Here is a 22,681-nt window from a genome sequence, read left to right as displayed (position 1 = left end):
GCTTCCGACGTTAACAAGCGGACAAAATATTGCGGCTCCAGGAGGCGCTTAGCTTGTTGTTTCGGGGTGGCCGGGGAAAGTTGCTGCCGGGTGAGAGCCGGGGAGATGGAAGTAAAGGGCCCTCCCTCGCTCCCCGCCTGCTGTTGGACTACAACTCCCACCATCTTTAGCCAGTTTAGCCAAAGGCCAGGGATGACGGGAGTTGTAGTTCCAACAACGTCCAGGGACCCTATGAGGTTGAACAGCACAGGGACTGTGGACGGACTAAAAAAAAAAAGGCTGCGGTTGCTTTAAGGGAAATCAGCGGTTGCTAAGGACGCGCGCGGGGGCGGGACTTTCTCCCGGAAGTGAGCGGCTCGGTCTGAAAGATGGACGACGATTTGGAGCTGGACGAGGAAGGCTGCAAGGGGGTAAGAAGAAGAAGAGCGGGAGGGCGCGCGGCCCGAGTTGCCATGGCGACGGAGAGGCCTACTCGCTGTCCTAACGCCCGGCGCTCCACGCGCTGCCTTTTGCCCTGTCCCCCGATCTTCCGGAGGGGAGGACCGCCGGCCGAGGGCTTTGGTTGCCCGAGGCAACAGCCCTCCTGGTGGCCCCTTCTCTGTTTTATAGCGGGGGGGGGGAGGTATCCTCCGTGGCTCTCCAGGTGTTGATGGGCTGCAACTCCCAGAGTCGCTGGCCGTTGGTGGGAGCTGCCACATATCAGGCATAGGCAAACTCGGCCCTCCAGATGTCTTGGGACTACAACTCCCTTGATCCCTAGCTAAAAGGAAGAGTGGTCAGGAATGATGGGAATTGTAGTCCCAAAACATCTGAAGGGCCGAGTTTGCCTATGCCTGCCATATATGAACTTCCCTAGAGACAGACTGTGTAAGCTGCTAGCCCTAGCTTGATCATCCTGGCTGTACATCTGCCTCCTTGACCACACATGTTGTGACTGAAGTTCCCCTTTTGAATCATTCTTTGTCCTCCACGTAGGCAGTAGCAAAGATGGGCCGACGAGCTCACCAGGATTACACTCCAGAGGAAAACCATCTTAGCCTGACCAGCTCTCCAGCTTTGCAGGTAGGTGCAACTGGATGGGTGAACACCAATTGTAACCTGAGCTTACTTTCACATCAAACATGCTGAATGACTTCATCTAGGGTAGAAGACAAGGCGTCAGGTTATTATAACCAGGATCTTAACCGTAAGTCAAACTTGCATAAGAGTAAGAACACAAGAAGAGCCCATAAGAAGAGATGAGACCAAAAACCAATCTAGCCCAGCCTCCTGTTTTCCTCAGTGGCCAACGAGATGGCTATAGGAAGTGTACTGAACAGCAATGATTATTTCTCCTCTTCTGCTTCCATTTTAGTAGATGATTAGAACAGTGACATGGGAGGGGAATGGGACTTTTGTAGGTAGCATCCATTCAGCCGAAGTTTTCATTAAGGCAGGGATGGGGAACTTGCTACCCTCCAGATGTTGAAATTAAGTGCCCATCATCCCTTAACATTGGCCATGCTGGCTGGGGCTAATGGGAATTGGAGTCCCACAACATCTGGAGGGCCACAAGTTTCCCTCCCCTGATTTAAGGAGTTCTCTTGCACTGAAAAAGTAAGGATTAGTGTTCTCAATTGCTCCACCAGACATTTCTTTTCCATAGTTTTACTGTGTCTTCATGGCTAAATACGGAATTATGGCACCCTATCTGAGAAGCAGAGGAGCTGAAATCTTTGGGATGTGCTGGGACCTCCTTGGAAAGTAGAAGAAAAATCAAAATCTGGCTTCTGACTGGTCTGTTTGTTTGACAGCCAAACACTCCATCAGGAGACCTTTATAGGAAAACCAGCTAACAGCATTACTGTGTAACTGACTCATAGTGAATAGCCATACCTCTGCTGCAGATTAGACTTTGTAGTTGGTGACATTCTGGCCCCCAGTCTACTGCAGAACCTGGTCTGTTTTCTCTGTCTATATGTTCTCTGGTGGCTGTATCTCTCTTAACTAGTGCCTATATCTGAAGCATTGGTTGCCTTATGAAGTTGGGCAGTTAAGCTAAGCAAAGGATCATAGGATCATATCTGGTTTTGAGGAACAAAATCTAGTTGATGAGCTGGAAGAATGTGAATATGAGTAGTAGTAGTAGCAGCAGCAGCAGCAGCAGCAGTAGTAGTAATAATAATAATAATAATAATAATAATAATAATAATAATAATAATTTATTTATACCCTGCCCATCTGGCTGAGTTTCCACAGCCACTCTGGGCGGCTCCCAGTTAAGTGTTAAAAACAATACAGCATTAAATATTAAAAACTTCCCTAAACAGGGCTGCCTTCAGATGTCTTTTAAAAATAGGATAGCTGCTTATTTCCTTGACATCTGATGGGAGGGTGTTCCACAGGGCGGGTGCCACTACCGAGAAGGCCCTCTGTCTGCTTCCCTGTAACCTCACTTCTCGCAATGAGGGAATCGCCAGTTAGGAGCTAGGAGATCTGGAGAGGTTTTCAGGCTGTGAACACAAATAATTTCAAGTTTAAAATATTGTTCATTGCATCTAAATAAGGAATCCATGCAAATCAGTGCACCTATGTGAATTAATAAGATTTAACCTGAATCAACCTATACCTCTTGAAACAATCCTGTTTCATCATGCCAGTTGTTTGCTCTGTACTTCGTTTCCAATCTATCTAACAGTTCCCCAAGACTTGAAAATTGACCTTACAGCAAATGCTTTACCTTACCAGCATAGATCAGGCTGATTTGTATGGATGCTTTTTGAGTATTATCTTATAGGCACCAGTTGTTCTTTGTTTGTATTGGAAAATTATGAAAGCATTGAAACTATTTTCATTCAAAAGGTGTCATTTGAAAACGCATGTCGTCTAGGTAATATTTATGTGGTTTAAGCTATCAAAAGTTGCTCATCAGTATAGCATTAAAATTCTAAGCTTCCCCAAATTCCCTCAGCAGCCAACCAAAAAGCTGCACAGGTGCACTGTTATATCAGAGCAGCTAAGCCAGTGGCAGCCAAAAGGACTGTAAGGTGATACCTTAGTCTGCCAAGCTCATTTGAGACGATTGCTTACTTACTGCCAGACAGTAAACCATGGTTTATTGTGACAGGAATGAGCCACAACAATCCTTGGGCTGTCTTACCTCCCACTCTTTCTCTGGCATGATTTCAAGGAAGGTTTTGATTCTGGTTTTGATTAACTGCAGTTTGGTGTTACATCTGAAAGCTGACCTATGGTTTAGCCCAGGGTTCAGCAACCGTTTTCAGCCGTGGGCCGGTCCACCATCCCTCAGACCATGTGGTGGGCCAGACTATATTTTTTTTTTGTGGGGGGATGGAACGAATTCCTATGTCCCACAAATAACCCAGAGATGCATTTTAAATAAAAGCACACATTCTACTCATGTAGGGCTGCATCCGGCCCATGGGCCTTAGGTTGCCTACCCCTGGTTTAGCCTATCTATGGTGTTTTGAAACCAGACAGCGTCATAAACAAACCATAGTTTAGTTTAGTTAATAGTTTAGTTAACTAAGTTAACAGTTAACTGTTAGGTTAACAGTTTGTCAACTTTGGATGAAACAGCAAGCTGGTTAATAAAAAATAGAAGTGAAAGCTTCTGATCTCCTTACAACCACACTGGAGGAGCAAAGTTTACTGAGGCTTGCTCTCATTAGAATGAAGCCACAATCTGTTATGATTCAAACCAGATCAATGGCAGAATCAGTCAAAAAAGTATTAGGTTGTACATAATTTCACACATATGTTATAGGGATGTGGGTAGCACTGTGGTCTAAATCACTGAGCCTCTTGGGCTTGCTGATCGGAAGGTTGGTGATTCAAATCTGCATGATGGGGTGAGCTCCTGTTGCTCTGTTCCAGCTTCTGCTAACCTAGCACTTCAAAAACATACCAGTGCAAGTAGATAAATAGGTATTGCTTCAGTGGGAAGGTAAACGGCATTTCCATGCACTCTGGCTTCCATCACAGTGTTCTGTTGCACCAGAAGCGGTTTAGTCATGATGGCCACATGACCTGGAAGGCTGTCTGTGGACAAACACCAACTCCTTGGCCTGAAAGCGAGATGAGCGCCGCACCCCATAGTCACCTTTGACTGAACTTAACCATCCGGGGTCCTTTGCCTTTTTTACCTTTTACATGCGTTATATGTTACATTTTAGATGCAGACTTTAGAATCCTAGGGTATACCTAAGAAAGTCATGTGTGAAACGGTCCTACTGTGCTATTCTGCCAAAGTTTTGCTTTTTGCGATGTATCATAGTGATGTAATGTTATTATTTGTACCTCAGACTTCCCATCATGGGAACTGTCCACCCTCTGCAGTAGTACAGTTTGGTGCAAACTTGCTACACACTATGGTTGTGGACAATGAGCCACAATTGAGGAGCAGCGTGTTATGCAATTGTGGTACATAAGACCCACACATCGAGTCACATCATACATATATGGCAATCTACACTTGCTATGATATGACATTGCTGTTCTCCATCCAGACTATTGTAGTTCACACATGCAATGTGCTTAACTCCTTGGGAATGACTTCACTGCTAAATATCCTTTCATATCTACTCAATGGTTCTTGGACTGAAATATACTACTGTGTCCTATTCATAGTTGACCTTTGGCTGGTGGGAGAGATGTACCTTCCATCAGAAGAGGATCAGGATAGGTGAGCTTTGCCTGTTCCACTCAGGCTTGTGTAATGGATCAGTGTTTCTCCTCCTGAAACTACCCAATGGCCTGCAAATGTGTTGGGCTTCCAGCTGTTCCCTAGGAATATGGCCAAATTCTCCAACAGGAATCTGAAAAATGTAGTTGAACTCATGTTCCCTAATTAGGCCGGCTTATTTCGAATGAGCTCTGGCCTCATTCAGCCTGGAGCTCCCCAAGGTCTTCTCGTCAGCCCCTGGCACCCTGAATAGCTGCCTAGTTATTTTCAGCCTGCTGGGGTTATCTCCTTATCCTCAATAACATTTTTCATCATCCTCACCAAAATAGCTCTCTTAAGCATCTTTTATTTCCCAGCCCTTTTCATTTTAGTTTTCGCTGTTAGTTTGCATTGAAGATTGCTGAGTGTTGAGCACAAAGCCATGGGAAAGACTTATATTAAAATTCTCTTTCCACACATTTATTTCATTCTTTGAATAGTTTCCAACTTGAGCCCACTGAAGGAAGAAGGAGGGAACCATTGGCTGAACACTGTTACACCACACATCTCTTGCCTCCTAGGACACTGTGGCTATATGGGTCTACATATGCCCCCTGAGGGAGAGGCCTGGGATCATTGGATCCTGGCAGGATGATGTGTGGGAAAGATAAAATTGCAGCTTGCTGTCAGGAGCTGTGTAGTCAAATTAGCCTATAAGAAGGATATTCAAAGGATTTTAAATCTGAACTCCACTGAGGTGTTTCAAGTTGCAAGAGACTCCAGATTTGTTTTCAGTGAACAAATGTGTTTCATGTACAAACACGGTTGAAAAGGTCTCCATCACACAGAGTGATCAGCAAAAGAGGTATATTCAGATTCCTATATAGTAATGGCTTCCACTGAAAAAAATTGACACGATTGGAAGATATAATAATTGACCCCATTCAGTTTCAGTGAGAGAATTTGTGGATGATACAAAATTGTTCAGTGTTATATAAAAGACACTGGACCTCTTCAAACTGAGTGAATGGGTGTAAACAACTGTAAACTGATGCTTGTCGGGGCAAAAATATTAATCTCATATATATGTTCATGGGGTCTGAACTAGCAGTTATTGATCAGAAACAATATCTTGCTGTCATAGTGGATAGCTTGATGAAAGTTGGCAAAGGAATTGAAAATAAAACATGCCGACATCATAATGCTGCTATACAAATATATGCTGTAAGTGCATCTGGAATACTGTGTACAGTTCTCACCTCAAAAAGAATATGGTAGAGCTGGAAAACATTTGGAAGAGGGCAATCAAATGATAAAGTGGTAGGAGCAGCTCCCCTATGAGGAAAGTTTGCAATGTTTGGTACTTTTTAATTTTGAGAAAGGCAAGTAAGAATTGGCATGATAGGCATTTATAAAGTTATACATGGCATGGAGAAAGTGGATAGAGAAAAGTTTTTCTCTCTCTCTGTCATAATACTAGAACTCAGGGCTGAATGTTGGAAGATTCCTGAAAGATAATGAAGTAATTCTGCACACAGTGTGTAGTTAAACTATGGAACTTGCTCCCTCAGGAAGCAGGGATAGCCACCATCTTGAATAGCTTTCAAAGAGGGTTAGCGAAATTCATGGAGGATAAATCTGTTAACGGCTGCTGGCCATGCTGGAGGCTGTGATCTGCCTCCACCGTTAGAGGCAGTAGGAGAGAGTGCTTTAGTACTTGGGTTCTACTTACAGGCATTTGGTTGGCCATAGAGAGAACAGGATATTGGACTAGATAGGCCATTGGCCTAATCCAACAGGCTTTTCTTATATTTTTAAGTTCTTATATTCCAGTCTTGCAGTCTCTTCCATATATTGACCTTGCCTCTCCTGACTTTTTGTGTGTCTCTTGACATCTTTCGTTCATTTGGCTTCTTCCCCTTTGTTTTCAAGAGCTCAAATCTCTGCCATTCCTAGAAAAAGCTGCCTTTGATCCCACTTCTCCTTCCACCTCTTGCTCCGTGTCTCTCTTTCCTTTACCCATTTTTCAAGCATGTAATTTATAACTCTTTGTGACTTATCCTCCCAGGTCTCAGCTTGATCTTTTTTTTTGCTTGTTTCACTCTTTTGAAACTACTCCCACCAAATTACCTTAGACAAAGATCTAAGGGCTGTTTATTGACCTGCCTGGTGCCTTCAACCCTCCTTATACCATTTTCTTCAAATGGCTTTCCATTTTACAGTTTCAAAGTTCTGTACACTCCTCATTCCTCCACCTCTCTCACCACTCCATTACTATTTTCAGATCCTGGTCAAGTTTATTTAAAAGTAAATCCCACTGAATTCCATGGGAGTTATTTCCAATGTAAGTGTTCCATAAGACTGCAACTTTTGTTTCCCAGATTAAACCCGTCAGAATATTCTTACTACACTTGGAAAGCTTGCACTTGAGTGCATAATGCATAATTCTAGATTCCTAAAAATGTATTAAAACCCAGCATACAAAATTAGTGTGAAGACAAAAGAATCATTTTCAATGATCCCCTTAATGGCTTGGATCCAAAGAGCTTCTTAGGGCCATGCAAGGGGTTTCTGCTACCTAGTGGAATTCACTTTCTTAAAATATGACAAACTCCTTGTTAAACTTTCTTCATTGCTATGTGTAATGGTTTTAGGGGTTGCTCATGCGTAAGCAGGTGCCTATCTCCCTGGCTGGGTGCAAACACCTGGCTGGGCGGCCAAAGTGAACCTCTTCTGTCCGGACAGCCACTCACCCGTGGCTGACTCAGTCGCTGGCAGAATCCGTGAGTGGGCGTTTCTTAAACTTCTTCCAGCAAAGAAGCTCTTTGACGCCTAGTCTCCGCCTACCCTCTCTGCGCGAAAGCCTTCTGCGCAGGGAGGGCGTGGGCAACGGAGGACCCCTACTCTCCCCGCTGGTTCCAAGCAAGGAGTCATGGGACCGCCTCGCCACTCCCCCTGCCTGCCCCCCTTCTCCACTGGTGCTACACTGATTCTCTTCCCCAGAAGATGGGCTGCTCCTCCCGATCCCTGGGCGCTCTATGGAATCCCTCCGGCTTTTGCGCTCCCCCTCCAGTACTGATGGCAGTTCCCTGACACTATGTGACATGGGGAGACAGCTATTCAGTCTAAAATTGGTTTTAGTTTGAATTCTGTACACTGTATAGATATATTTTTATGAGTTTGCCATATAGAAATGAAATATTATTAGTACTACTACTACTACTAATAGTTACAAATTCCCCCCTTTCTTTTCTTTGCATGCATGTATACAAGACACATGCACACTGTCATTCATGCTCCTGACTTCTCTTGTCCCCTTTCTGCTGATGGCTACTACATCTACCTTTCTCATGGGAACTCATTTCCTGCTGGCCTCTGATAGGAATTGGTGGGCTCCCTAAAACTAATGGCCTGAACTGTTTGACTGCATTGCATTCCCTTTGTCTTTTCTTTTTGTCACTGAAACCGTCTCACAATATGAATAATATACAGGGGAATCCCCACTTACGCAGGGCTCTGTCCCCAGCTGCTGTGCATGTCACCGGGACTCATGTGAGTGGGGATTCCCCTGTTCTGCCCCTGCCCCACCCCATTCCACCCCCTTTTCAGCACTGAAAACAGCACACATGTCACCAGGAGCGCACATGCTGATCGCACACAAGTGGGGAGACATCTGTAGTGGGGAACCACTGGCCCTCTGGATGTTGCTGAACTACAACTTCCATAATCCCTGGCCATTGGCCATGTTTGCTGGAGCTGATGGGAGTTGTTCCCCACACCTCAAGGAACCCTTGGGAGGCAGTTTTCATGGTGGGCTATACGCTGTGTGAGGAATAAGATAGAACCTGGTGTGTGTGCTGCTGAAGGATTGCCTTAACAATTGGGCTTTGGAAAGGGTTGCACTTATAGCCATCTGAGCTTCCGATTTCCATTTTAGAAAGGATTGTTAGTACTCTTTTCAGTGAGATGGAGCAGCAGGTTAGGCGTGTTGCCTGAGGATGGCTTGTACTGTGACGTACATATATGCAATTTACTTATGGGCAGCGGACAAAGAATATTATTAGAAACCTCCATGTAAAAGGTTTGGGTTTTTTGGTTTTTTTTTACAATAAATAGGTTACAGTGCTTGCATATAAAACAAATGAATGTGATTCCATGAGAAGGTCCTGTGTATATTTTGGTGGTATATTTTGGTAGGATGACAAACTATGTGTAGGCTCTTTTGTGTATGTGTGCATGTACATCCATATGTGGTATGTTTTCCCGAAACATCCCAGTTTGAAATGCTCCTTTTTTGGCACTACAGCCTCTTGGTTTTGGCATCTTAAGAATCTGGAGGAATCATTTAAAGATCAGAAAACTCCATTCACTGCAGCCCCTGAAGGCTTCACATTTTGTGACACAGTCATTCCAGTCGACTGAGCTCTGTCGCTTGCGGATGAGCCCATATAAGGAAGCTGTTTCCTGCGTTCCAAGCTATCCGTTTGTCCCTCTGTCCTTCCGCGCCCCCTTTGCTGAAGAAAGCTGGTATTTGAAACTGCAGCTCTCGGCTCATTCCTTCTCCCTGTTTATTTTTGGAGAGTTACTATTTCTGCTCCTCTTAGGGAGCTATGTTGGGTCGTGCCCCCTTCTTCCAGCAGGCAACGGACCCCAATGACAAGTATTGTCTATTTCCCACAGTCACAAACATTACATCACAAAACAATTTCCCCCCCTCACCTGTAGAAGATGCTGGGCCTTTCCCCGAGAGTGAAGGTCGCAATGGCTTTTGAGAGACCCTCAGGATCTATTCTTTTCTCTTGCTACTTTCTGGAGGGATCTAGAATGTTCTCTCCCTCCTCCCCCCCCCCCCACTTTAGCAATGAAAAATCTGAAGTGACCTGAAGACTTTACACCTCTGAAAATGTTCTTAGAGTTCCTGATAGTCAGTTCAAACATGTATTAACAACATGTGGTAATCCTTGCAGGAGTGCACCACTGTGCACTACAGCTGGGGGATCAATTGTTAAGAAAATAAGAAGAGTCCTACTGGATCTGATCAATGGCCCATGTTGGTCAGTATCCTGATTCTAAGAATGGCTAGCCAAATGGGAAGTACACCAGCAGGCCATGAACCTAGCAGTCCATCCTCTAGGATAGCTCAGTTGATAGGACATGAGCAGGGCTTTTTTATATAGAAAAAGAGGTGCCGGAACCAAAGTTTTTTAGGGGAAGGACACCCCAATGTTACAGAGGAACTGGAACGCACAAAAGAGGTGCCAGAACTCAGTTCCGATGAGTTCCGGATGGAAAAAAGCCCCAAGTATGAGACTCTTAATCTCAGGGTTTGAGCCCCACATTGGGCAAAAGATTCATTCATTGCAGAAGGTTGGACTAGATTACCCTCATAGTCCCTTCCAGCTGTATAATTCTGATTCTATTATCATATGTTTTGAATATTTAAGTACCACAAATTCCACTTTCTTTTGCCAGGCTGAACTATTGCCAGCTAATTTTATTATGTGATCCCAAATTCTAGGATTTGGAGGGGGGGATCTAACCATTGTCTCCACACTATTCATAACTTTATAAAACTCTGTCACATGATTTTCCCCGTAGTAGACTTTTCCACTATGCTTTAAAACCTTTCCTAATAGGAAAAAACGATTCAATGACTTATCACTGTGGTTGCACTTTCGTATACTTTCCCCAGTGTTATGGCATCCTCTTTGAGATGTGGCAACTGGAATTGGTTGGGTTGAGACCAGGTAGAATGGATTGTATCTGTTTAGATTGCACAAGGGCAATGTAATTTTGAATGCTCCCTTACATTTTTTTTAAAAAAACAACAACTTCAAATAGAAAATGAGAACAGTCTGGCTAGAACATGTGCTAGTTTTCTTATCATGGGGGAATGTGGAAGAACATTCAAAACTGGAATCCTCCATCTCTGGTGGTACATTTCATTTTCTCACCTTGTACATATTTCAGATGGAAGAGAGAGAGAGAGAGAGAGAGAGAGAGAGAGAGAGAGAGAGAGGTTTACCTTAGGTCACCTGGTGAGATTTACACCAGGGATGGATTGCTTTCTTAGTCACTGCCCTACACTAGCTCTTTTCAGGTTATGAGGTGGGCTTGCCAAACAGGTGTTGAAGGTTTTTGAACAAGTAGAACAATTTCTCAGTGAGGAAGAGACTAGGATATTATGCAAGTCCTCAAGAGAGTTTACTGTATATACAGGTTTTCTGTGATATGCCATATCAGAATTTGGAATGAGAAACTTGTTTTGTAAACATTGGTGTAAATGTGTCTGCTGTGGATTTGGCTAGGGTTGTCTCATTCTTCAAAGCCTAATCCCAAGGGAAATCCCACTTCCACAAATTTAAGCCGTTATGTTTGCCTTTATTGTATAAATGTTTGCATTATTTGCTTAAATTACTATTATTATTTTGAGTTTGTTTGAGGTTGATTCCGTTATGATTGTAAAGCCATCCTGGAGGTTCTATTTGTACGACAGAAGGGCAGGATGCAAATTATTATTATATAATAAAATAATAACCTAGGTTTTCTTTCCTGTTTCTCCCTCATATTGCTTGCTGCCTACTGTAAGCATTCACCGGAAACCGGAAACTGGAAACCAGCAAAATTTCGGCAAAGAGTATGGTATGGCTCAGTTGGCGCCAGCGCTTCCAAGTGAGTGCAGTTTTGTTTAATTCAACAATGATTCAAAGCGTGCTGTTGTGGTCACTGGGGCAGTTTCCTAGAATAGCAGCTATCTTCCTGGTTGTTGCTCTTTAGGTCTTTACACCCTGCTAGATGCATTTCCTTAGTCTGTTAAATTCCATTTCCTCTGACATCAGTGACTGCAGAGGAGATGCCCTTCATACTTGCCCCAGCCCGTTTTTCTTCTGGTTAGTGCAACAAAGCTGGCAGAGATGAATTCATGAGCATCTTCAGCAGCTTTGGCATACCAAAAGGAATAAAATAACAAATTTTTGTTAATTTTATTATTTATTTTATCACTCTTCCTTTTCAAAGACTGCCCAAACTTAATGCTTAAGTTTGAGTATGCTAATGCTAATTTTATTTCTTACTAGATGAATAGTTGGTTAGTTTTCTGTTAAAAAAACCCCCTCCACATACCAAGTTTTAAAGAAACTATGAAGTGCATATAACTCAGGTTATATGCTCCCCCCCACAATTAACACCAATATTTGTTTTGTTTTGTTTTGCTATATTTATTGTAATGATTTGTATGTTTTAAACAATATATATAATTGTTTTTTTAATTGTGGTTTTTTCTACGTTTTTAGCTATTCCTGTTTCTATGTATAGTATGACTGCCTTGAGTCCCATCAGGGTGAAAGGCAGGGTATAAATAAACATATAATACTAATATCCTGAAATTCAGATTGAGAGCAAAAAAAAGGTTACATAGGTGTGTTAATACATTTTGCCTGTAGCCCCATTCACTCAGAGAGTGCAAGAAAGGTGGGTGAGGAGAACTGAAACTAGTGATTAGGGCAGATTCTTGCAGAGAACAAGAGGAGCAATTCAAAGCATGTATGAACAGCAAAGCGAACAAGAAATTGTGCTCTAGTTGCCCTCTATGTAGTTCACCCACTCTTCTCAAAATACAGTTAGCTGAAGTCCTAATATATATTATTTCTGCAGCAAAGACAATCTCCAACCAGCAGAGGGCACTCCAATCCTGTTCTGAAAGCTGATGGACACAGAGGCGCTTCATGACATCATTACCTTTTGATAAACAGACTTACAGTAAATGGCCCGTTATGTTAGCTCATGCATTATATTTATAAGACACAAGGGGAAAAGAGCATGTGCTTGCTGAAGAGATAATCAGGCGCCTGACAAAGAGTACTCACGTTAAGAAATTTCAATGGAATGAAGGGAGGACGGCGGTGAGAGACTCACCACGACATCTTTCTAAAAACACAGTAGTTTCTAGAGATCTCCTTTATGGAGTCTGTAGTATCTCTTCCTTTCTCTGATCTTGTTTAAAACAAAAACAAAAAACAAAAACAAAAAACCCCAACCGATATTAAGCATAAATTCCTGATTTCTTTTTGTTTCCATACATGAAACATATTATGTTGTCTTTGTCTTAAAGTAAAAATATATTGGTGGGAGCTATCAATACAACCACTTACTTGCTGTAGTCTTAATTATGTCTCTCCTAGGAGAGATAGTGGCTAGGTCTCTATATTGCTGTATTATAGCTGGGGAATTGGGACCAGAGGAGTACAAGAGCATCATGAAGGGCATTTCATGAAGTCCCTGCCTGCACCCGTCAGTCTTCTCAAAGCACCCAAAGCAGCTGAGCCTAAATAAAGGACATATTTTACTTTATTGTGAACACTTAAAATAATATGCAAACTACTGTTTCTAAGCAGAGCTAATGTAGAGTAGTGCCTAACAGTCTGAGCTGCAGTTGGAAAATCTGCAGTAAGTTGAAATATTGCCTCTTATCATAAACTCACCCAGATAAGCCACTTCCCATCAACAAAATTGGGATACTAATATTTACCAACTTACATATGTGCAATAATGATTACAGCAACATAATGTATGTGAAGCACTTTGAATAAAGTGCTATTATTGTTGTTATTGCTGTTGCAATTGAATTTTTATACAAAATCACACTGAGCCAGTGTGGTGTAGTGGTTAAGTGCGGTAGTCTTGTAATCTGGTGAACTGGGTTCACTTCCCCGCTCTTCCACATGCAGCTGCTGGGTGACCTTGGGCCAGTCACACTTCTTTGAAGTCTCTCAGCCCCACTCACCTCACAGAGTGTTTGTTGTGGGGGAGGAAGGGAAAGGAGAATGTTAGCCGCTTTGAGACTCCTTAAAGGGAGTGAAAGGCGGGATATCAAATCCAAACTCTTCTTCTTCTTCTTCTGATGCAGAATTCTAAATGATTCGTCCAGACAAGCAGTATTGGAAAGAGTGAAAAGGAATTTCACAGGGATATTATATGATATATTTTCCAGCCCCATCAGCACAGAAAGCACAGTGAACAAGAAAGGAGGAGGGTGGGATTGACACCTAGCATGAATAATTAGATTGACAACGCAATCCTGTGCTTGTCTACTGACACATGCAAGTATATATGTGGTAGAAGCCTAATTACCTCATTTGGGGGCCTGAAACTTGCCTGTACTAAATTGTGTACTAAAGATGTTGTTATCTGGCTTTCTTTCCTCAAAATAGGCTCCAAATGGCTGACTGTAATATAATGACAATATAAATTGATAAAAACAATACAGTAAATAAAACTCACCATTAAAATGTGCAGAACTTGAAAATTGCAGTGCAGTACCCAGCAACTAGAACAGAGCAAAATGATTAAAGAGGAATCAGCCAAAAGCATAGGAAAAGAACATCTCTCTAATGGGTGCCTGAATGCATAGAACAGGGGCATCAAAGCTTGGGGAGAAATTTGATGTGTTTTGATTTACATTTCAGATCTGAGCCCCTGTAAGGTGGGGTGCGTGGGAGGGGGGCGGCTAGCAGACCCACAAGCAGGACTGGAGCACAAGAACAGTTCCCTCTCCTGTGGTTTCCAAAAGTTGGTATTCAGAAGCATACTGCCTGCAACTGTGGAGGCAAAACACAGCCTGCTTCGTGGCTAGTAGCCATTGACAGACTTATCCTCCGTTCATATGTCAAAGCCTCTCCTAAAGCCATTCTGGGTTGGTGGCCATCACTGCCTCCATAGTTTAACTATGCGCTTCATGAAAAAGCGCTTTCTTTTGTCTGTCCTGAATGTTTCAGCATTCAGCTTTTCTGGATGTCCACGAGTTCTAGTGTTATAAGAGAGGGAGAATTTTTTTCTCTCTAGCCACTTTCTCCATGCCATGTATAGTTCTTTGAAATTATTTCATATTACCTCTTGCTCACCTTTTCTCTAAAAGTCCCAAATGCTGCGACCTTTCCTCATAGGAGAGCTGCCCCACACCCTTGATCATCTAGCTTGCTCCTTTCTGAACATTTTCCAGCCGTACGATATCTTTTTGGGGGTGCAATTTTCCATATGAAAACTTCCAGATTGTACCTCAAGAGCATCTGTAATTCAGAAGTGTTTTGAGAGTTCACTCTGCAGATGGTTAGAGGGAGGTGAAGTTTCTTTGGAAAGCTCTGAAGTAAAAGAGACATCTATCAGGGGCAGCTTTGGGTTCTGAGCTAGCAGTAAGCGGTTGAGGCTGACAAGGTTGAGGCTGGGAAGTCTACAAGCATTTAAGCACCTGAGGCACCTCAGAACTGGAAACCAAACTGGCGATTGAATCCTTAATTTGAGGACTCTAGAGATGTGAAAATCTGCTAATCACAGATGGAAATTAATTTGATTTTAATAGGATATTTCCCATTGATGATCTAATTTTTATAGTTTCCCATCCCACGTCTTCAGAACAAGTTGGGCTCTGAATTCAAATTATTAATAATGCCATCGTCTTTTCTTTGTACGTAGTGACTCTAAGAATTGATAAAATCTCAAGAGTAACTCCTCTCATGCTAGCAAAAGCTTTCCACTGCCAAAGTCGGGGTTGCAAATTGGATGTTTATTTTTGGCCACCCCAGTAAATATTCAATAGAGGGGGTTATGCAGAGATATATCGCCATATACTTTATTTATTTTAAAAATGTACTGCTTAATATAATAATGTGGTTGACATAAAAATAAAAAACCAATATGGCAAATTTCAATACATTTTCTTAAAATTAGACAAAATGAGATTAAAAAAAAAATGTAACTGTATTATCACAAATCAAATTGAACCATTAAGACATTAAAAATTAAGAGAATTATGCTGTTCATGGCTAGCATCCTGTAGGAGCCGCTTCCACTATTACAATGGCATCCCCCCCCCCCGACTACTGGCACCTACATACTTCCCGGTTCATAGAGAGGTTTCTCCATTCAACATTTTAAATGGGAGGGCGCCAATAAATGTCCCCTATGGGTGTTTGAACCAGCCCATAGTCTAAGAAGGGGGCTTGCTGGTGGCACTGCCATGGCTCCTGAATCTTAACTACCTTTAGATGAAAGCCTTTCCCTATACGCTTCCACCTGTTGATGTCCTTGCTCAGGGACCGGGAGAGGCGGGGGGGGGGACAGGAAGCAGAGTGAGCGAGCAGAACTTGGAAGGAAGGAAAGGAAGTCTGATTAAGTTTTGTCTCGAAGTGTCTGTTTTTGGGTTTGTCCCTGCATTGATCTGCAAGGGAATGAGGCAAGTAATGGCCCCTTGGGGACCTTCAGGACTTTCTTCTCAATGTCAGCCGTCATTTTCAATCACCCTCTCCCTCCCAGCCATTAATTTTGGCCCGGGATCATGGGGACTTGTCCATCTATCACACCTAATTGACACTAAATGATCTGTCAGTTTATTGATGAACGGCAGGAGTGGAATTGTCACAATATATTTTACTTTCTAACAACTCCTCCTGACAATTTTACCTTGTCCATCTCACTCTCCTCACATAAATCTCCATTGGCCTCTCGTTCCTTCTCTTGGGCTGTTCTGGTGCCAGCCGCCTCCATGCCATCAGCACGCATCAAGGGCATCAAGATGGCGGGAGAGCTACAGCGTGTGGGTTTGGATTTTTTTTCTTCTTTTTATAGAGTGGATGTTCCAGGAATGCTAACTGGCTCCTGTCCTCTTCTCCTTCAGTGTCATTGCTGGGGTGGTTCTCTCCTTGCCTTTTCACAGCCAATTCTTATGTCGAGACCTAGTAAAAAAAGCAAAGACGAAGAGGGAAGCAGAAAACTTACCTTAAGGATCTGCTACCTGTACAAAGGTGGCTACAGGGTCAATTTAGTGTTCTGTTCTCTGGGTTTATTTGTTCTGTTAATCCTAGGGGTGTGTGGGTAATCACAATTGGTTGTTGCTTTTCTACTTTTTATCCAGAAAAGCTGGAAGAACAGGATTTTTACAAAACGGGGGCAGGGTGGTAGGGTTTTGTTACTCTGCTTTTTTCTTATAAGACCTGATCATTTTGAGACATTGTTTTCTAAGTAGAGTAAGTAAAGATGGAAAAGGTGCAGAAAATGGCAACCAACGTGATAAAGTGTATGGAGTAGGACAGAAGGTTATTTTGGGGGCTCTTTAGCTTTGGAAAAAGGTGAAAAAGAGAGGACATGATTGAGGTGTATAAAACAATGCATGGTTCAGAGAAAAGATAAGGAGAGGTTTCCCCTCCCCCTCTCAGTGATCCAATGATGCTGAATGGTGGAAGATTCTGGGTGGACAAGGTATTCCCAGCCTTTGGGGCCTGGAGACACATTAACACCCAAAAAGAGGCATTTCAGAGAAGAAAAATGGGCGATGCTCAGAGCCTTCTCCAAAACCCCCAAAGAAAACACAGGCAAAAAAGCTGACAACCCACCACACCAAAGTCAGAAAAACTCTCCGTTAGAAAAATAAAATACAATTGGTAAGGGCACAGGGCCTTCGCAGGTGACTAAGGACATTATGGTGCCCAAAGGCACCACATTTGGGACCCCAGGAATAGACAAATTGAAATGCTTCACACAATAAACTGTAATGCTGTTAATTCTTTACAAGATGCAGTGACTTTATGTGGCTTTAAAATAGGTTAATGGAGATAAGGCTACCAATGGCTGTTTGTTATTTCCAGTATAAGAGGCAGGATGCCTTTGAATACCAGTTGCTGGAGAAGATGAGCGAGAGAGTGCTGAAGGGGAGGGCTTTGGCACATAGGGCTTACTTGTGGGTTTCCCAGAACATCGGGTTGGCCGTTGGGAGAACAAGATGCTTGACTACATAAGTCTTTGGTCTGATGTATCAGGGATGTTACATTTGTAGGTGAGTGGTATAATTTTTTATGAGCTTTAACGCAGCATCTGATGTATAGCTTAATACTGAGAGAGTTGGGATCTGAATTGTATCCAGTAAATGTGCTAATGTTGGAGGCTGCTATGCCACTAATTATCATTTTGTTTATACTGTGAATATTTTTTGTTTCATCATAAATCTCCTTTGTGAAAAAGAATAAAGTTGCAAATGTCAGAAAGTTGGCTGCTTTGTACTTCGTTGAATTTTGCTGCTGTCACTGCCCTCTGACAAAGGACCCTGGAAGTGATATATACTAGCATAACCATTCCCAGGATCAGAGATTTTGCTGGGTGGAATATGGCTGAAGTGCACACCGTGCTGGTGCTAATAAGGACGGAGCTGGAATTTCCCCCAGATTTTCACAAATACCATTGGCAATTCTAGGGCGGGGAAATTATTTTACCTTGTGAAGATTTCATCTTGCTCTCACTTGATCTCACTCTCATTGATATCCTGTAGTCAAATCTGATTGGCTATGTAGCATAGCGACATGATCCTGCTTGCTATATAATCTTGATTGGCTAGGGTCACCAATGTGGTTAATCCAGGAAACATGTTTCCCACTTTCAGTTGTGTTAGTGATGCAGTCACATAATTAAATCCACTTCCTCCTGCTCACTATGTGATCCCAGGGTGGGGTTGAGGGAGCAGAAGCAGACATAGAAAACAATAGTCCTCAATATGATGATGATGATTTTTAAAAAATGTATGTGTTGCCTTTCAAGACAAAATATAGCTTTCACCAAAACTATAATATACACTATATTAATAGCACAATATAAAACCAAAACATTACGGCATTAGAGCATTAAAACAACAAGTTAAAACAATACAGCACCACATATGAAAAAGCAGTTTTGAAATAATAAATGTTTTCAGAGTCTGTGTAAAATCCAGTAAAGTAGGATTTTTTTAAAAAGGGAATATTCACACATTTGAAGTATCTTATAGGGAAAAGACTATTCCACCCAAACTGCTGTTTTACTTCCAAAATCAACACTGGAGAAAATTCATGACAACCCTACTAAAACATACATGTTATAGACAACTCCATGTAATTTAGGCAAGTTGCAGCTGGGTCTTCAGCACTGCACTAAAATCGGTTTTCTCCCCTAATTGGAGTAGTCTGTACAAAAAAGGAGAATCATTCACTTTACATTGATCACAGATTTATAGTTTTTAGCAGATATGTCTTGGAGCTAAAAACTATAATCCAGGTAAAAGCAGTAGTAGTTGCTGCTCTTAGCCAATGGATATTCTGTCCTGATTCTGTAGTTTGAGTCTCTGGCAGATTCGGTCCACAAGACCATATCATAAGGACTGAAAACTTGGCCTTGCAAAGTGCTGCATTCCTGTTTACGCAAGAAGTAAAATTCTGTCCTTTCTCCGTCCCTTGAGCCAGTGGCAATCTGCGAAAGCTCCCCGTGTTTTCAGCAGCTTTGTTTGGAAGCGGAGAGATTTTGAATGCTACAAGCCTAACAAATTGCTCTGTTTTCCCTTTGATGAATCTGCTCTTCAAGAATAAAATGTCTGTGAACATCAGTACTTTCCTTTCCCTTCTGTTCTTCTAGCAAGAGGGCGTCTTCAAGGGGCTTTCGTTTTGCGGGTCATTCATAAAAGAGAAATGGCATAGACAGGCTAGGAAGTATGTTCACTGCCATGCTGAAACATCCCCTTCAGCTGTGATGACAGAGCTTCTGCATCTGGACCTACAGCATCTTTGATATTCCAGTCCTTGGCTCCCTGCAGAGCTCTGTCGATCCCCATCCCTCACAACTAGCACTACTGGGTCACTCTGCCTGCGTATGTCACTCTCCAGAAGTAAAAAAAATAGGCACTGTACTTCCTGTGTGTCTACATTGGCCTTCTGTTTTTGGAGTTTTCAAAGTAACATGACTCTTTGAGTACAACACTGCTTGTCGCAGGGTTCAGGACAGTCACCTGTGGTTTCCAGAATTATTGCTGAAATTAATTTTTTTGGAGATCGAGATCATTTCTTGAATGCAGAGGCATAATGGCTCAGCTGCTCATGAAGTTGAACAGAAGACAGACAGATATAATTATTGAGGGGAGTCTTTTAACTGAACGGGCAGTTGAACACTGGGCGGGGATGATTGAATGAAAGTCCAGAAAACATGAGATCTCTTTGTATTTTTCTGCCTGGGGGCGGGGGGGGCGAACTGCATGTTACACCATATGTATATCCACAGTCTTTTTTTTCACGTGGGGGGAGCAAAGCTGTGAGGAATTTAAAGCAGAGAAGTGCTGGTCAGGGAATTAAATGGAAATGCTGTTGTAAGTTTAGTCAGAAGGGGGCAAACTTTGCAAACAAATATGCACAAACTCCAATGCAGTTGCAGCCTTGGCAGTCTCTGTTCTACTAAGTTCGGCCCCATCAATATTTATTGCATTCCTCTATGGATAAATTGAGCATTGAGGGTTAACCAAAGTGGACTGGGGGCTGTGACAGAGTCAGACGATAGTATGGCCTCCCAGTCTAAAGAATACAGGTCTGGTAGGAAAGAGGAAGGCAGAATTGACTGCTGTGCAAACACTCAACTCATTCCATTTTCCTAACGCACCTTTTGCTTTTACCAAACCTCAGAGCTATTCATGTGTTGCTCACCTGAGTTATAATCTCATGGGTCATTCACCTTGTTTTGCCTCTCTCTGAAGCAAATATTCTGCCTGATTGTGTCTTGTTTTTGACCACATCCAGTCAAGGGTGACAGGATGAACTTACTTCTGCAAAGAAAACAAGGTTCCAGCATGATATTGTTTACCTTCTTAGAGAGAACTGTTAGTGTCAGCAGGTATTTTCTCAGAAGTGTATATTCTGAACATAATACTTGCAAGTAGTAATGGCTGGTAAAGGAGTAGGTTTCAGGAAGATGAAGGTGATTTCCTTCAGTGTGTTCAGATTTCTCTGCCTAATCATAGATTTCTCTGCCTAATCATTCTGTTTCATATATTGCCCTGTAATGTGGCATGGGAAATTTCCCTGCATTTTAATTTTCTGTGGAAAAAAATCCATTTCATAAATTCATTTGTAACAAAGAATGGATTGCAAGATTAACTGTTTCGAAGTTTTTACCTTTTTTTTTACCAAATACAAGTAAAACATTCTAAAATTAGATCATTCATCGGGGGCATCAGAAAATTCCCTGATGCAAACTGAAAAGTTTTCGATGCAAACTACTTATGCAACTTACAAATGTGTAATTCGGAATTTTCTGGAAAACTTGTCTCATTGATGGTCTCCAATCACTCTTCGACTACATGCTCCCATATCCAATATATTATCAGAGCAGCTTATGTTATTTCCCTGTTCTTTACCAGCTTCACCACTCATATGCAATTTATTCATTTTATGTTGCATGCCTGTACAATAGGCTGACCTCCTGGTGCTCAGCTGTATGTACTATACTGTACCACAGCAAGGAAGAATAACTAGGGCCGGCGTTGAGCTACGGATATTACAAAACATCAAGGGCATTTGCCCACATTTGTCCCACTTATGTCCCCTGTTAAAACAGGTTAACGGTGTCTAATTAACCACTGAACATTGTCATCGTGCATGAATATAACATCCTTGCTCTTCTTGGAACCTGGCTATTTTATCTCCATTAAATCTCCACAGTATTCCATTAAATAGGAGAGAAACATTTTAGCAGAGATGATGTCTACATTAGTGCTGCCTTTCACCCTTCAGCACTTAACCTCTGAGACACTGGCACTTATGGAGGAGAATTGCCTCCTTGCCCAAAATCTGGTGTGTAGCTTAGGGGGAAAGAGAAGAGGGGAAGCATCAGTGGTGTACATGAATGTCTTTAGAGAAGCTATTCCTATTTGAAAAGTATATCCTCTGACAGGCTTGACAGAACCAGGTGTTGTATTCATCCGTGTTGCTTCCCTCCCCTATCCCAAAGCCTCAGGTTAGGTCATCCCTGTTCCCGATTGTTTACCTCCTGAGAAAGGTTAGGCTGGGAGATCCTTTTCAAAAGCTGGGCTTTATTTCTGAAAAGACCTTTGAACTGGGGTTCCCTGTGTTCAAACCCGACATTCTACCATCAGCATTCTGCCGGCTGGTTCTCTTGTGTGTTCACACAGTGACTAACACGTGACACTGTAAACTGTTCATTTTTATTTTTCCTTTATTTATTGACAGGATTTGTGTTCTGCCCTTCATCATAAGCAATCTCAGGCCAGATTACAAAGTTCAGAATATTATAACATTCTAATACACGCTAATTTAGACCTATAGATGGAAATTTAGAAATAATCACTATAATTTAAACTGAAGTAAAATAATCTTACCGTACTAGAAAAGATTGTGGCCAGGTGGACTCTGTGCCTGCTCACGCTTCTCTCTCTCTCTCTTTTTTTTATAAGATATTTATTAGCTTTTCACACATTATAAAGACACAAATCACAACAAAAAACAAAAACATAAGCACACACAAAACACAAAAAACACCACATGTATAATTTCAATCCCTTTTTTTCATAAAACTTATTTTCCCGACCTCCTCATACCTCCCCTTACTGCATTCCAATCCCTAATTAATTTTGATCAACAAATCCCTCCCTAATTTCTAATAAATAATTTTAACCTTTCTTTTCATATTGCATAATGGTTACAGCATACAACCTCATATTTTCCAAATCCACAACGTCTTAGCATTCAACAATTTTACAATGTTTCTTAAGATAGTCTTTAAATTTCTTCCAATCTTCTTCCGCCGTCTCTTTTCCCTGGTCTCGGATTCTGCCGGTCATCTCTGCCAGTCTCATATAGTCTATAACTTTCATCTGCCATTCTTCCACGGTGGGTAGTTCTTCTGTCTTCCAATACTTTGCGATGAGTATTCTTGCTGCTGTTGTAGCATACATAAAAAATGTCCTGTCCTTCTTTAGCACCAACTGGCCGACCATACCCAGGAGAAAGGCCTCTGGTTTCTTCAGAAAGGTGTATTTAAATACCTTTTTTATTTCATTATATATCTTCTCCCAGAAGGCCTTAATCTTTGGGCACGTCCACCAGAGGTGAAAGAATGTACCTTCATTCTCTTTACATTTCCAACACTTATTGTCAGGCAAGTGGTAAATCTTAGCAAGTTTGACTGGGGTCATGTACCACCACTTCTCTCTAGGTTCTAGTTGTT

At 42.1% G+C, this 22,681-nt stretch overlaps 1 protein-coding gene across 1 annotated transcript in view; it reads left to right on the top strand.

Annotated features, from left to right (window-relative positions):
* Positions 1–305: 305 nt before the first annotated feature.
* The window catches only part of IFT43 (intraflagellar transport 43), a 44,108-nt gene continuing 21,732 nt past the window's right edge, over positions 306–22,681 (top strand). The window contains exons 1-3 of the mRNA XM_053378898.1: positions 306–410; positions 976–1,062; positions 11,253–11,335. Coding sequence (XP_053234873.1) covers positions 369–410; positions 976–1,062; positions 11,253–11,335 — 212 coding nt within the window. The 5' untranslated portion in view covers positions 306–368. The remainder of the gene's footprint in view (positions 411–975; positions 1,063–11,252; positions 11,336–22,681) is intronic.

This window comes from Podarcis raffonei, chromosome 1 (genome assembly GCF_027172205.1).
Source record: "Podarcis raffonei isolate rPodRaf1 chromosome 1, rPodRaf1.pri, whole genome shotgun sequence".
NCBI classification, from domain to species: domain Eukaryota; kingdom Metazoa; phylum Chordata; class Lepidosauria; order Squamata; family Lacertidae; genus Podarcis; species Podarcis raffonei.
The sequence above is the reverse complement of the archived record's forward strand: the minus strand, read 5'-3'. Positions and strand labels throughout refer to the sequence as shown.